The sequence below is a fragment of the Lepidothrix coronata genome, unplaced genomic scaffold, assembly GCF_001604755.1.
Source record: "Lepidothrix coronata isolate B3197 unplaced genomic scaffold, Lepidothrix_coronata-1.0 Scaffold181, whole genome shotgun sequence".
In the NCBI taxonomy this organism is placed as follows: Eukaryota; Metazoa; Chordata; class Aves; order Passeriformes; family Pipridae; genus Lepidothrix; species Lepidothrix coronata.
In genome coordinates, this window is record NW_016690361.1 from 393,427 (window position 1) to 409,387 (window position 15,961).

General features: G+C 38.6%; 1 protein-coding gene across 1 annotated transcript in view; it reads left to right on the plus strand.

The window, feature by feature from the left end:
• The window catches only part of NECAB1 (N-terminal EF-hand calcium binding protein 1), a 62,381-nt gene that overhangs the window by 22,595 nt on the left and 23,825 nt on the right, over window positions 1-15,961 (plus strand). Inside the window, exons 4-5 of the mRNA XM_017830578.1 lie at window positions 5,477-5,502; window positions 7,879-7,976. Of these exons, the coding sequence (XP_017686067.1) occupies window positions 5,477-5,502; window positions 7,879-7,976 (124 nt within the window). The remainder of the gene's footprint in view (window positions 1-5,476; window positions 5,503-7,878; window positions 7,977-15,961) is intronic.

Sequence of the window (15,961 nt, forward strand, 5' to 3'; positions counted from 1 at the left end):
TTCCTTTAACATTCTGGTTGTAAAGATAATAATGACAAAACCTCAGTAATTTAAGTATAGTTTAAGGATACTAATTATCTCTGCCTTGGAAGGCTTTCTTTGTTAGTTGGAAGGCGTATTTTGGTCTCCTGGTATTGCTGATCTTTCACAGTTCAATACAAGTACATAGAAAAAAAAATAATTAACTTCTAACAATTAGGAAAATAAAATATCTATTTAAAAGGATATGAGATACAGGCAGGCTCTTTAATTAGGTGAACTGCAGATGAGTGAAAAGGGTTTTTTTTCTAAAAAGGAATTATTGAATGCAAAAAAAAAAAAGCAAGAGGAATATAATTATTGGCTTTTGACCATTTTTAAAAATGGTTCTTTTACATTAAATTAGGATTTCAGGCACATGGTTCATCATTGACATCAGGAAGGTATGTTTGCTAATATTTGAGAGTTGTAATTGCAACTATTGGCTTTAACTATCAGATTTTTCAGACAATAGCTACAGAAATCCATTTGAAAATGAAGCACAGAGACAAAGGCAAGATACTGGTCAGAGTGAGCTGATTAATCATTTTAGTATTTGACGACTGATCAAAAGAAGTTCACTGAGAATGATTTATACAGTCTTGATGCTACTAGGTCCTCTCGTTAGACAGACAAGCTGCAAATAGAATTTTGCTTCAAAATTTTCCATATGGATGATTATTTTTAATGGGAAATTCAGCTTTCTGCAGAAACAAATGAGAATCACTCACACTGAGGAAATCAGATGGTAATGACTATTTTCAGTTGCATTTACCTAAATGGAGCTGACCTAAAGTGTTTCATTTCAGTTCTTCAGAAGATAACATTGGCTTCCCAGCAGTGAGTACATTGCTTAATGGTAGGTGTAGTTTAAAAGCCTAGTCCTAGTCTGGGTTTCCCAGAGAACCACAACATTTTGGCACCTCTATCAAGATGTGTATTTCCAAGGAGTTTAATAAAAAACAATGTAACATTTTAGTTTGTCTAAAAATAAATAATTTAATCTCATTTTTTTTAAAAAAATCATTTTGAGACAGAACCAGAAATTAAAACATTCTCATGTCCTATGGGGTAAAAACTCTGAAATTTGTTCCCTGTGGCAAAAGAGCCACCATGATGTTGTGTTTGATTTAGGTTTGTGTCATTCAGACTCTGCTAAAAAATCATAGCTCTACAGCCCTTGCACAATGCTCTACAGATTTTGACATACACCTCGAGTTTTAATAGTGTTATTAAGCCTCTTTTAGCAACACTGAGGCTGGTGTAGCTCAGATGATTAAGATGACTTGTCAGCTATGTAGTCATTGCATCCCTATAAATCATTGCTGAATGCAAAGGACTAGAGGATTGTTTTTTCAGATGAGTTCTTAGGAAAAAAAAAAAATCAAAACTTTATTCTCTCCTGTAGTCCTGCCACAGGAGAACAGTAAGTGATGATTCTGAAGTTATCACTTAGCCTGAAGCTAAGCATAAGCAAACTAGGCAATTATTTAGTGCAGCAGGATGCGGGACAGTAAAAGAGCCATGACCTGCTGCCCATGTCAGAGCCCAGAAAGCCAAGCTCGCTGCTGCCTTTGAGGGTCCAGCAGATGCACAGTCCAGCTGGACCTGGGGTTGAATAGCTGCAGTGTCCTCAGGGCAGAAGGAAGTTTGCCTCCTCAAGGACAGACTCAGGAGCTCTGTCCCACTTCTGTTCCTTCTTCCTCCTCTCTTTCTTCCTTTTCTGTGACAAGAGGCCAACACCTGGGCTTATCACAGCACTGCAACATCCTGGAGGCAGTTTTGCCTCCAGTGGTAAGAAACCTTGAACAAACCTGAATAGAAATGTATTCGCTGTTGCAAAGCAGCTGTGAGACAGAAAACCCCTAAATTGGAAGTGCACACATAGGACTCCTTTGTGAAACACACTCTGTAATGTTGGAGCATTTATCTCTTTTTGCTGACTTAAAGTGGGATGTTATGCAGGCTTTCATGTTGCAAAGAGCTTACAGCATTTTGGCCAAGATTGTCCATGGAGGACTATGCAGTCACCCTTGCATAGTTTAAGTAATATACAATTCCTTTCACTTACAAATTATATGCTTCTACTTAACAACAGGTGATACTAGCTTTGAACCTTCCTCCCTAAAACCAAATTTAGCAAAAAGTCATGCAAATGGGATGCAAAAGAGAGTTGGTTCAAGCTCCTGAAAAAGTCCTTAGCATATCTGAGAATGAAGAGAGACCTGAAGAAGAAAAGGTTATCCTTCTCCAGCTATAAGTCACGGCAATGAATTTTCTAAATTAAGTTTGTTCATAAAGTCTTTCATATAGTATTGGATTCTTCAATAAAGTATCTGCTTTAAATGCCAGACTCCATACTTTGTATATAACTCCTGAAGAGATATCATTGTCTCTTCTTGTGGTCCAGGGAAAACATGCAGATCTTCTGCTGGTACCTCTGCCTAGAGGTGCCTTTCCTATCAGAGAACAGGATGTGTCAAGTCAGTGGGTGGGGTTGTGGATCAGGGGATCCACAGCAGTGAATGAGTGGAATAGCTTTAACCTTCCCTCCTCCCTGGCAGCCCCCAGTCCACAGCTAACTGTGGTGGGCAGAACAAGATCACAGCTGCTTTGCAGTTCTACATTTTGGACCACTTCCAGAGGTAGCATGAATAGGCACTTCTGCCACAGTTCATTCAAGTGAATTTGCTTATTTTTCTGTCACTGAGCAACAGGTATGATCAACTTTGCAGTGATCAGGATTGCTCAGTGTAATAGTTCTTTAAAAATAGCTCATGTTTTTACGTAGAGAACATTTTAGGTATAGACATGTAGAAGGACTGCATCTAGTAGTCAGAAAGCAAATTGAGAGCAGGACTTAAAAAATTAACATGCTAACATGGTGTGAATACATTTGGCTACACCCGATGCCTCAGTTGCTTATTGTGAGTGAAGGGCTGGTGGCTGGATGTGATTCATCCAGTAAATATCGCAAATAACATGTTCAGCATTTCCAGATTATAGGTCTAAGCAGAAGCATCCTTGGCATATGTACCCACTGAAATGATGAACAGGTGCCTGCTGTAAACCTGAGTACTGAGTAACAGAAACAGCCCTCTGGTGTGTACCTCACTCCTGTATTATTAAGTACAAGCCAAATTTCTTTATTTCTGTAGCATCTTGCAGGGAGCTCAAAATTGTTTGTATGCAACTCCTAGGTTTGTTCACAACTGTGTTTGAAGCAGCATGTTATAATTTCTGAGAGAATGAAATAATCTGTGAGACAAAATTATAGCTTCCCTGCCTAGAACAGCATCCCCTTCAAACAGGATGCCAAGAACAATGAAGGGTATTTATAACAAAGAAATACGAAATATGCTAGACTGAAATCCATGTACTTTGTGTCTTTTCTGTGTTCTGTCACAGGCTTGCTGCAAAAATAGCTTTGCATAATATTTTTCTCATTATTCAGATGTCCAATTCTAACTGAAAATTCATTCAGCACCTAAATACTTTTCCATCTGCACTGGTAGTCCATTTGCAGCTGTGTCACTCCTGCCAATAAGACTAACAGCATACTGAAAACAGGGATGCTGAAAGCCTCCAAGATACTCCCTATATCAGTACCATGGTACTGAGGATACTTCAGAAGGAGAAGGATGAGAATGGATTCAAATACGAAATTTGAAAAGAGAATGAATTTGACTGGGTAACTGTGAAAGGCTATTTTAAACATAGTTATCAACCTGTACATTAAGAAATGCAGAAATGTGTTTTACATTAAGGCATTAGGGCAGATGATGTGAAAGAGAAGAAAATGAAGGGATGATTAACAAATAGTAGGCATCATAACAGCAAACTCCTTAACATCATCATATTCTGTCAAGGCTTTTTGACTCAGGCAGTTTTCCAGCTTTCAGGAATTCAGTTTGCATTCAAAGGGTGAACACCTGGACTGTTCCAAAAATGACTGCTGAACTGCAGGAGTGGGTGGTCAGACACATTTGACCACTGATGCTGTAGCGATCTGTGGTAAAAAGCCTTAAGGAGTTGCAGACACTTTTTCCCATCACATGGTTTGTTGACCTAAGAGTTAAGTTTCTCAGCTTCGGCACCTGTTCTTACAGACTATGAATTTCTTTGTACCTTCCACCAAGGTCATTGGAAAAAAAAAAATCAGGTGCAAGTCTCATTGGCAGCCATCTAACTTGGCCTGTTCAAATGCAGATAAGGTCACCTTCAATTAATAAAAGTTGTGTGAGAATCTCATTTACATTATCAATTAAAAGTGTTCAGAAGTTTTTATAGTCCTGAGTATGCAAGTTTGTGATAACCCAGGATCCTGCAGTTTCCCTGTTTCTCTCCCTTGTGAGATAAAAGCCAGATGTATGGAAGTTAGCAGTGGTGAAAGTGATTTTAAGATAGCACTGTGTCATCATTTTATTAAAAGGTCAATTAAAAAATCCCATTAAAAAGATAAGTGAAAATACCCTAAGTGCAATCAGCCGTTCAATATTCACCCCTCAGCAAGATTCAAAGAGGACATTCGTGCTTTTAAGTTTCCTTAATAATCAGTTTCTTCTCCTCCTTTGAAGAAAGTCAATATGCTAACTTTAAGTAATGAGCTGTAGGTCGAATGTTTTTTTTGATTCTGTCTATTAAGGCCTCAGAGAGAAAATATTGCTTATGAGAGAAAATATCACTTCAAAGTTCATCAAGACAAAATCTGTTCCAAGTGAACAGGTTTGAATTGTATAGAATACTTGCCTGCATTTATGTACTTATATAATGGCATGGGAATATGGCAATACAGCTATACTTATCACTAATTTTGCTGAAGCTAGTAGTGGTGAAATGGTTTTGTATGGCCAGAAAGCGTTGGAAATTATGAGTGCTGATGGAATATGTCTGGTTTTATCCTCCTACTGTACTGTCTCTCCCATGGAACACTACTGCACAAGAAGGATTGCAAATGGGAGAAAGTTATTGGGTTTTTCCTCATTTAGCATGGAGGGCCAAGGTCTCTGAGCCCCACTGTCCACAGAAGAGGAGTACAGGCAGAAAGGTGGAGAAAAAAACCCACCAACATTTCTGATGTTTAGATAGATTTCTGCCAGAACTGGGACCAAATGTGTAAGGCCTGAGAAGCAGTGACCCTGCACCATGGTGCACAAAGGTTGGGCAAGGAACATCAAAGTGGGTTGTTAATGAGTAGGAAGGTGCCAGTGGGAATGTGATCATGAAGGGAGGCTGCACCTGCCACCAGCTTCAGAAAGGCTGCAGCCTTCTGCTTCAGACAAGCCTCCCTAAGGCAGCAGAGCAAGGCCAGCAAGGGCCAGGCACTTTCAACTCCTGCTGCAGCCCAGGCAGGGGGGTTTCATGCCCTAGTCAGTCTAATCTTTGAGTCCTACTATTTACCAATCCAACAAAAAAATATTACTAAGCTCACTAACCCTCTATACTCTTATCTTTCCAGCAATCTTGACACAGAAGAACTCTGTGGTAAGTTCCCTTTTGTGAAAGAACATAATCTATGCCTGCGGCAGCCCTGTGCAAATGAACATACCATGTGATTATTTTTTTCTGTTTAATCTTTGTAGCTCAAACAGGAAATATTTTCCACGCAAAGAACTCCTGGGAAAATGCAGATGGCTTATAATATTTTCAGACTCTATCATCCACTATGTGCAGAAACTACTTTGAAAATATTTTTCCTACGTGGTACTTCATATTCTCCGAGATTCAAAATTTGTTCTGATACATAGAAAAATAGAGAGATGGCTTTTATCTTATTTCCCTCTCATATGAGATATTTTTTCTAATTAGTTTCGCATTTTAACAAGTATGAGTGCTTTAGGAATTTTGAAAAGGGTTGTCATATTAGTACCCCACTGGAGGAAAATTCATCACTTTCCTCCTACTTGAGCCAGCGAGAACAGCAGTTTGAGAAGTTTTATCATCCTTCATGACAGTAAAACTCTTGCAAGGCCTAGAATTTGGCCCAATTACTTATATCTGCACCCTATTCTGGGCTGTGAATCATTTCTCCAACACCTTGTTTGCTCTCCAGCTGATCTTACAGCCCCTGATTTAGGAGTTCTGCTTCCAGCAGAAAACAATTCACATAAGATTTTTGCAAGTCCTCCCACAAAATGTCAGGAAAAAACCCTCAACATTTATACTTGTCAGCGCCAGCCTTTTTCTGAGGGAGAGCTGGTAGCCTGCTAAGTTTTCCAATGGTCAGCAATGTTACAGACATTTAAAAGCTGAAAATACTGTTAAGTTGAAAACAAGCTCATTTACTTACCCACAGGATGATTCTTCCTATGGCCAAGAACCCACTAAGAGGTACCTCAGCCTGTGGCTTACAAATATATGACAAGAGACTCATCTGAAGTGAATTGGGCTGTGACAACTAGTGCTGGTTGAGCACCTGGTCAAAATTGTATAAACCTGGCCAAGGAAGACAGGTTTTGTTCCACAAGGGATTTACTGCTGTTGACATTGTACTGGAGGTTTACAGGCTTGATGGTCTGAGGGGGGTGTTAATCCAGCACTGACTCTGTTTGCTGTCTGTTTTGATTAAATACGAGTTGCTTCAGCTGCCTTTTAAATCTTTCATATGCTGCTACTAGAGTGTTTCTCATCTGTGAATCTGGTACCAAGTTTACTCAACACCTGTTTGAGCTTGTGATTATACAGCTCTTCCTGAGTTATCTCAGTTCACCTGAGAAATTAAATGAAAAAACATCCACATATTAATTCACAATATGTTTTCATTCATCCTCTTAGCAATACCAGGTTATGTTGAAGTGTTCCTGGTAACTTATGCTTTTGTGATTCCCCTGAGAAGCTCATGCTGACCTCTTAAAAGCTTCAAAGTATTGCTATTTATTATTTCAAAAAGACCTTATCTAATCTTGTTCTTCCCATCTGCCATTTAGATGTTGCTTTTTGTGCTTTTCCAGGTGATTTGATATCTAAATGCCTTGTCTAACACAGTCTCTAGCTTTAATATATTTTTTTTTTCTTTCCTTTTCACACTTTTTCCTTCCTGTGCCTCCCTCTATTGTATTTCCCCACATCAACCAATGGGAACTCAGGTCATGATTTCCCAGGTTTGCTTCCTTCTCTTGCTGTAATCCCTCTGATTGAGTTGTGCCCCCTGATTTTATATCAGCTCTTTCTGTTAAAATGTTCTTTGCTTTAAGCAGCTACACAAGGACATCCTGCAATTTGTTATTTCCATGATTTTCATTAAAAAGTATATTGCATGCATCATACTTGTTGAAAATATAATCATAGTACCTGGGACTAGAAGTTTATGTGGACAACTCATGGTCTCTTAATTTCTTGGATAGAAACAACTGGTCTCAACCAACCACAACTCACAACAGCCCCGACTTCATCTTATCTCCTCTAAGGGCTTTACCAGAATCATTCATTTTTGTATCAATATAATTCAATTTAGTACATACATATGAAAACTTCATTTCCTGCTAGTACCTGTAAAGTAGATTATTGGACTAAAAATCAAGTTGGCAAAGAAAACGTAGATATTTTGAAAATAAGTTTGTTTCAGCTATCAAATTGATACTGTAAATTTTTTGTCATTTTGGCAACTCATTTATTGAAAGAGAATGTTTTGAAATACTGATTTTGGTATTTTAAGTATTCCAGGAATGATTTTGCAGAGAAATAATACCAAATTAAAAAATAAAATTATCCTTTTCATTCTTATTCCTATTCATTTTATATTCACATATTTAATAATACCATTATTAAATGAACTGAATTGAGAGTTAGTAAAACTGATATTTAATGAAATATTGATTTTTCAGGTAATTAATAGATGATGTGGTTTTTTATTTCTTTCAGATTATTTTTCCAAGCACTTAGGAGAGTATGAAAATGTTCTATCTGTTTTGGAAGACTTAAACATAACCATACTGAAGGCAATGGACAAAACAAAGAAAGTAAGTAAAAACTGTGAAATTTTCTTATATTTCATATTTTGTTTATTTGAATAGTATTTGCAGTATTTGTCCTAACTAAAGTTACTAATTCGTATTTAAGTTCTTCTACATATACCTCTTTGTAGCAAAAGTCCAGTAGGAAAAAGACTTGTCAAAATCGTTGTATTTCAAATCTGTAAAGTTCTGTCTGCAAAGTATTACAGTTTGGAAATAACCAAATTTGTCTTTGTGAATGGTTTGAAGAATGTTCTTTATATTTTTGTACCAAGAGAGGGTTAGAGGATTCTATGTCCCATGCCAAATGTGGGTAAGTATCAGCACAAATATTTGGAAATAGACCAAATTTGAAAAAATAACGTGTTGTGTTGAGTAAGACCTCCCAGCCAAGAACAAGATTTCATTTCCATTTCAGGCATTTTAAACAAAAGCAGGACTGAAAGAACCTGCCAAGAGGAGCTGTTAGAGCTGTTGCCCACCAGCACAGCAAGGGAGGAGATGTTTCTCAGGGGGAGAAGCTTGATTTATCCATACACTGGACATACCTGCTCCTGTGTTCAGACCTGCTCATTCATCCCAGCTCTATGTCTGACCAAAACTGCATTGGATAATATGCTCCTCTTCCCTGGCTGAACAGTTAAATATTCTTTTCACGATGGATCAGCTTCAAAAGGTGAGGGAAAGTGCAACACAGAGGAGGAAGTGAACCTATATACTCCAAAGCTAGACACAGACCCATACCACAAGACTATTCACTGGCAGGTTAGTCATCAAGAATAGAAATTTCAGCAAAAATTTTTCAGTGAGATCCCATGGTGTCAAAAAACCCTGCTTTTTTTTTTTTTTTTCAGTCAATCAATGGAGAGATCAATGGGAAGAAAGCTGTGCTTCATTAGTGAAGCTATTATTTTTGATATTTGGGTGTTTGCAGGAGTAAAGTACTCATATATTTTACATGAATTGCCAAAATAAAAACCTGAAAATGTAGCTTATTTATTTAGAGTTTGAGCCAGTAAGTCTCTTCTTTCATGCCGTGCATCTTCCATTCCTAATGAAGTGATTGTGTGCTGACTCACTGTCTTGTTGAGCTGGACACTGAAAAGCAACAGATTGGTTCATTTTAGCTATGCATAAGTTAAAAAAATAGCCATGTATATAAACTACTGCTGCTAAAGGGGAGGACATGTCACCTCATAGCTACTGGAAGTAAATAAACCACAACATTTAAGAATTACTTAAGAAGTTAATTTCAAGTAGGAGTGCCAGAAAACTAATCAGCCTGTGAGATGTGTGCATTGGCCTGACCAGAAAAATGGACAAGAAAGTCTGGAATATTAATAAGTGTTTCATTTGTCTGCTTGAAGAACCCATCTAAAATATAAACAAACTACAATTTCTTTAAATTTTATTTTCCTAACTGAAGATTCAAGTTTAATGGGTTTTATGTCTTTCAGGAATACTTCAGCTGACCATTCATTAGAGGTGGCAGAACCAGAAAAAGGCTGACAGTGGAAAAAACTTTTAATTCCTCTTAGTAGAAACAGTGGGTGAACACAGTCAAACAAAAAAAAATGTGTCCTCAAATATTCTAAACTAGAGCTTTCTGCCAAGGATATGCTCAGCCACTACAGCTTTGTATGGAAATACAAATTAGGATTATTCCCAATAGGAACTCAGTTCTCAGGAAACAGATGGGTTATGTGACCTGACTACCTGATAAATATTGGAGTGCGAATATTAAAACTTCTATCTTAAATAGTTCAAGATTTACTGAAGTTTGTGGTCTAAACTCTGGACTACATCCATCTAGAATCAGAGCTGGAAGTGCTGTATATCGAGGTAGCATGGATAAATGATGTTCATCAACAGTGACACATCTAGCTCGAGTTGACTCCCCAGCTCAGAGGAGTAGGTGCTCAGAAATGGCTGGTCTGGTTTTAAATGGCCATTGGCATGGATCCAGAGCAAGGCTTGGCTTTCCTCTCCTAGTGCAGTAAAAAACATTGTCACTGTTCTGCCACTGCAGTCGCTGAGTCCCTTGAATAGTCACTGAGTAGTAGGAGCACTTATTACTATCTTCTAAGTGATGACCTAGTTGGAAAATTCATATATAGAAAAAAAGTCCAGAACTGAAGACCTACACTTTGAGACCCACCAAGACGTGGTGTACCTACAGTGGCTGAGTCAGTTTCCAATGACCAGAACCAAATTTCAAAGGACTAAATTGTCCTATTAAAAACTGCTGAGATTGAATCTGAACTCCACCCCGCAAAGCATGGGGCTGATTACAGATCCAGTCCTCAGGGTTGTCATGAGCTTTCCCTCTACTTTTTATGGATTGGAGAAAGCTCAGCACTTCTATCAGTCTCTGCTAAACTTTCCCAGAGTGTGTCCTGCTTCAGGCAGGCAGCTCATTCAGTCTTGAGTATTTAGTGGGGAAAGGAGCAACTTGGTACTTAATTCATTTTATTTATAGCCAGCACTCAGCCCTTCCCATAGAAAATCCCTGCTTTCCTACCAATTCAAGTTGCCCAGACTCAGTAAATACTTTTCACAAGAGGCATCTGCAGAATTGGAGCCCTACAAAAATTCTTCAGCATCAGTTTTTCCAAGGAAACCCAGGAGAAGGAAGATGTGTCTGTCTTCAATGAGAAGTATGGATTGGCATGTTTGAAAAATCTGAAAACCAGTCTAATCATGGGGTCCTTCAGGAACACGCTACTCCAGCAGGGGTCCATTGTGGGGTCACAAGTCCTGCCAGCAAACCTGCTTCAGCATGGGCTGCTCTCTCCATGGGGCCACAGTTCCTGCCAGGAGCCTGCTCCAGCGTAAGCTTCCCACAGAGTCACAGCATCCTTTGGGAATATCCACCTGCTCCAGCATAGGGTCCTCCACAGGCTGCATGTGGATCTCTGCTCCACTGTGGACCTCCATGGGCTGTAGGGGCACAGCTGCCTGACCATGGTCTGCACTACAGGCTGCAGGGGAACCTCAGCTCTGACGCCTGGAGCACCTCCTGCTCTTATTCTCGCATAATCTCACTCCTCTCTTCTCTAACTGCAGTTTCCTTCTTTGCAGTAACTTTCAGAATCATAGAATCAACTGGGTTGGAAAAGACCTCCAAGATCATCAAGTCCAACCCTTGATCCAACACTGCTCCCTTATATCTGTTATTCCAGAGGTTCTACCACCATCACTGATGGGCTTGGCTTTGGCCAGTGGCAGGTCCATCCTGGAGCTGGCTGGTATTGATTCTGTTGAACATGGGGGAAGCTTCTGGTAGAAGGGATTTTCTCACAGAAGCCATCCCTGTAGGTGTCCACCCCAACACCCCAAACCCAAACCATGCCACACAAACTCAATACAATATCCCACTAAGAGCAACTGGAACTTGGCTTGGCTATGGACTCCTGGATTTAAATCAAGATCAACCAAGTTTTCCCCATCCCTCCAAATGATTTCCATGTGCAGATATTTTTTCCCCAATAGATTAGCAGATACTGGCTCTTGCAAGGCAATTTCAGCATGATTTGTGTATTTTATTGCCCTCAGTAGTTTGAAAGAGCTGTCAGCTCAGCTTTCTTGAATGGAGTTTTTCTCCAGTCTTCCAGTCCTCTGCTATCTGAAAGTGAAAACGAGTAATTTGTGGGAGAAAATGTCCAGTGTGTTAGCAGGGTCAAGAAGTTTAAAACCAGACTTCTTTTCACCATTCTTGGGCCAGATCCCTCCAGCCAAACCAAACTAAATAGCAGGGAAGACAGGAAGCCCTTAGGAGTAGGAATTCTTCATGCTCCGTTGCTTGATGGGAAGATGCTAAGCTAAAAATGCAGAGAAATAAATATAGCTAGGAACATCTTTCAGCAGGGAAAAGAGTGAGTTGCATTTGCAAACAATCTATTTTTAATACAAAGACCATCATACCAGAGGATAGTAGGGGAGCTACAGTCCTTCTGTTTTGGTACTGTCTCCTTCTGTTTTATCCTTACATAAAGAAGGGAAACGCATGACTGAGGATTTTTAGGGGGATTTGTGCCCTTTAATATTTGATAATTTCTCTCCTAAAGATGGTGAGTCTGCATGAGTTGCTTATACCAGAGTGGCAAGGACAGATTAATCATTGGTGTCAGTTGTTTTTCTTGCACCTGCCAGCTTGGTATTTTCCAGATCAAAGCACTGTTTGTTGCATTTCTTTTTCCTCTTATATACAGGAAGCATTAAAAATTAAACACTCAGCAAAACTTTACAAATCTATTGGAAGGTTTGTTTTTTTAAGCCTTTTTTTTCTGAAAATTTTTATAAAAAAGACCACAGAAGCATATTTAGTTAAAATATTTAATCTTCTCTTTTTTATTACCCTCATGAACATAACATTTTCAGAAAGCTGCATTTTAATTACATTCTGTAGCTTGCAGTCACATATAAATAAAGTTACATGAAACTTTGCAACACTCAGCACAGAAAATAAAATCTGTCACTGACTAACAAAGTAGATAGGTGAAAGTAGAAAATTTTTTAAGGTGCTCAACATCTTGGTCCTATTGACTTGTGAATATTGAAAATAAAAAACTTACAGACTAAAGAACATCTTCCTTAAGTTATCAAGCCATAAAATTGTTGCTGCTTGTCATCTATTTGGTAAGAAGAAGTTTTGCTCTATCATTTTGATTTCTAGTATTGGAAATGCAACCTGCCGCAGGTGGTTAACTATTCTGTACTCAGTAAACTAGCAGAAGCTCATTTTGATCACCAAAAATATAATTTATATATGAAATTAAATTGACAATATAAAAGCATTCAGGAGTTTAAACAGTTATCTAAAAGAATTTTAGAAGATCTGAGGTATTCAAGGATATCCAAGACATTTGCACAGGCCTGACAAATAGCATGCAGAATCTCTAGGAAACCCAGGGGCAGGATGAGACCCCTTTCTGGGGCACCGGCTGGAATCCAGGTGGGTCTTTTTAGGGCACCAGACTCTAATTTAGGTATTTCAATAGCTCTGAGGTCTCTGAAAGTTTTTTCACAGAGGAGCTGTCTCACAGAGGAAGATCTTACCCTGATCTGACAGTGCCTTTTTTCAGTCATAATGCCTATTTGAAGTTCACTTTTTTCACCAGCTGAAGAGCACACCCCTCTCCTTCTGACTCCTGCCTTCCCCTATGCCAACAGCACAGGGTCATTTTCCAGCCAGGATGTATCCCCGTGAATCCCCACTGGTGCTGTCACTGGCACCTGCACAAGGAAGGCTGGCAGCAGAAGCTTGCAGGGAAGCAGGAACCATTTTAGGTGATTTTAAACCCACTGCTCCCGAGGGCAGTTTATTCTGCACTGTTCTGAAAGTCCAACCACAACTGGCTGGTGACCAAGTGACCATGCCAGGGTTATTTCAGGATGGGACACGCTTCCTGCTCTGTGATTTCAGTGATTGTTGGCTTGAGCCTCACCTCACCCATTAGTCTGTCATGGAGCTGAAAATGGTGCTGACGTAGAGTACCAGCTCTTAACTTACTGGAGTAACAAAGGGAATTCAGACTCTTTGCATTGGCCCAATGGCAAAGTAGTGGGAAATGGGAATCACTGGGAGTAACTGAACCTAGCAGAGATGCTTCCTTGGGAGGGTGGCACTTAGAGCTCATGCAATTGTTTCTTTTTCCTTGCAAGTGCAGTGCCTGTATAGCTCTCACAGAGGCCTATAAGCTGTCTCAAAATTGACTTAAGACCACCATACCTTTTGTAAAAGTGATCCAATCTCAAGTAAGAAAAAGCTTTGTATCTAAGCTGCTACTTAGATTCTATTAGTTATATTTATCATATAGTTATAGTTATCATATAGTTCTATTTCAAAAGGACATAGTGATACAGATTCTTTAAAAAAAAAAAAAAGGCAAACCAGAACTAGCTTTTATAGTTAACAATGCTTATAAGATGAAACTTTGATCCAGTGAGCGAGAGTGTAGCTTGACCTGAGACAACCCTATATCTGAAGTACAAAGCCAACAACTATAATGCAACAGCAACCTCCCAGATGGACTTGCCAGGATTTTTGTATAGGCAATGGAAAACATTTAGCTTTCTTCCATAGATGAAAACTAGAAGGTGCTTTGCCCAGAACAGCTAACATACACTTTTTCTAAGTGATGACCTCTGAGTGCATACTACTCCTGTAAATACTGGTACAGTTCTTCTTTTAGAGACAAAAGCACTGCAGACTTCCATGGAAAGGAATGGCAGACAATGTAGAGGGACAGAACACTGCAGATTTTCTCCTTTTCAGACTCCATAAAGTCTCACATTCTTTGCTTTGGAGAGACTTTCTTGCCACCTTTGCAACTGTTTTATGAAAGACACAGAATGATCTGTCTGTCATAGCAGGGGAGCAGACTCGGTGAACTAGCAAACACCATTTTAAGCAGCAGTAATCAAGACTGGTTTAATCAAGACTGGTTTATACCCATCATTTATATATGCAAAAAATAAACATATTAAGTTTAGGATGGAAATGAAAGACAGTTCTTCTTCAGTGGAGCAGTCAAGTTCTCGAATAGCCTTCCAAGTTTTTTGGGAGCAAAAAAACCTAACTGCTTTTTACATGTTGCTTGCAAAAAAATAGAAAGGGGTGTGCATTGTGTGCAACAGCAAAATGCTGGATTCAGTGTCCAACACAGCATGTCTAATTACCTGCTTCTATGAAATCAGTAATTTTTCTGCTTTGCTCAGAAAACCCCAAAGCTAAGCAAAGTCACTGTAGCCTTGAAAATTTCTTGAATAGTCTAAAAATAGGAACCAGATTTGGTAAAAGAGAAGATTATAGGAGCTGAGAGAGTAACACAGGGACTTGCAATTCAGTTACTGATGGTACATTTATGGTAATTATGTAAATTACTGCACTCTGGAGGGTTTTATTATAAACCAGAATATCTAGATTTTTTTTAATTGCATATTTCAGTAACAGGTGCATTTATGTCAATTATATAGCAAAACAAATTAAGTGGAAAAAAAGCTCGATAAGCATATGTTGACAATAGTGTTCCACAACTAGCATTCTGCTGAAGGAAAAGTGAAGTTTCAAATTGTTTTTTTGTTTTTCACAAAAACTGTTATATCGGCTAGGACCCATTTTTGTATATGATTAGGATTTATTAACATTTTTCAAAGAATCCAGTCTTGTTTTCCTTGAAATTGCATTTTTACACAGAATGAATGTAATGGAATAGCTGCTGCATAAGAATAACATAAGACAGGTATTGATCATTTTATCCTGATTATTAATTTTTTTATGCATTGGCTTTGAATCCAGTTCATTTGTTCCTTTGGGTTTATCATTAATGTTTTTTTCAGGTCAGTGTCAATCTAAAATCATAGAATTATAGAATCATTATGGTTTAGAATCATTAAGATTGGAAAAGATCCTTAAGTTCATCAAGTCCAACCGTTAATGTGACGCTGCCAGACCCACTACTAAACCATGTCCCTAAGTGCCACATCTATATGCTTTTTTAATACCTCCAGGGATGGTGACTCAACCACTTCCCTGGGAAGCCTGTTCCCATCAGTAAACTGACTTGATTGTTTCTCAGCTGAAGGGCGGAATGCTGGTGATAGACCTAAATATATTATCAGATGGATCCTTCTACAAGGCGGAGAGGACTCTATGAATAAACAGCTATTTTTATCTAGGGACATTATTAAAATACATTTTGGAATTTTATTTCATTGGAGTTTCTATTTTAAAAAAAAAATATTTTTAAGATTGTGACTATTAGTGCAAGTCAAGTAAGATAAATTCAAAAAGCTGCAGGCAATTAATTCTGAGCAGTCATGCAAGGATATTCCAAAGATTCATGCCTTTCCTCTTCTCCTAGCTCCTTATCAGAGTAATGAAAACTCTTGGGAACTTCTTTGATCTTTTTTTGTGGAAGTCTTATACCTACTGGATCAGAAGGAATGCTCGAATTTTTGCCGGTAGCAGAGAAGATGTGTTAAATAGT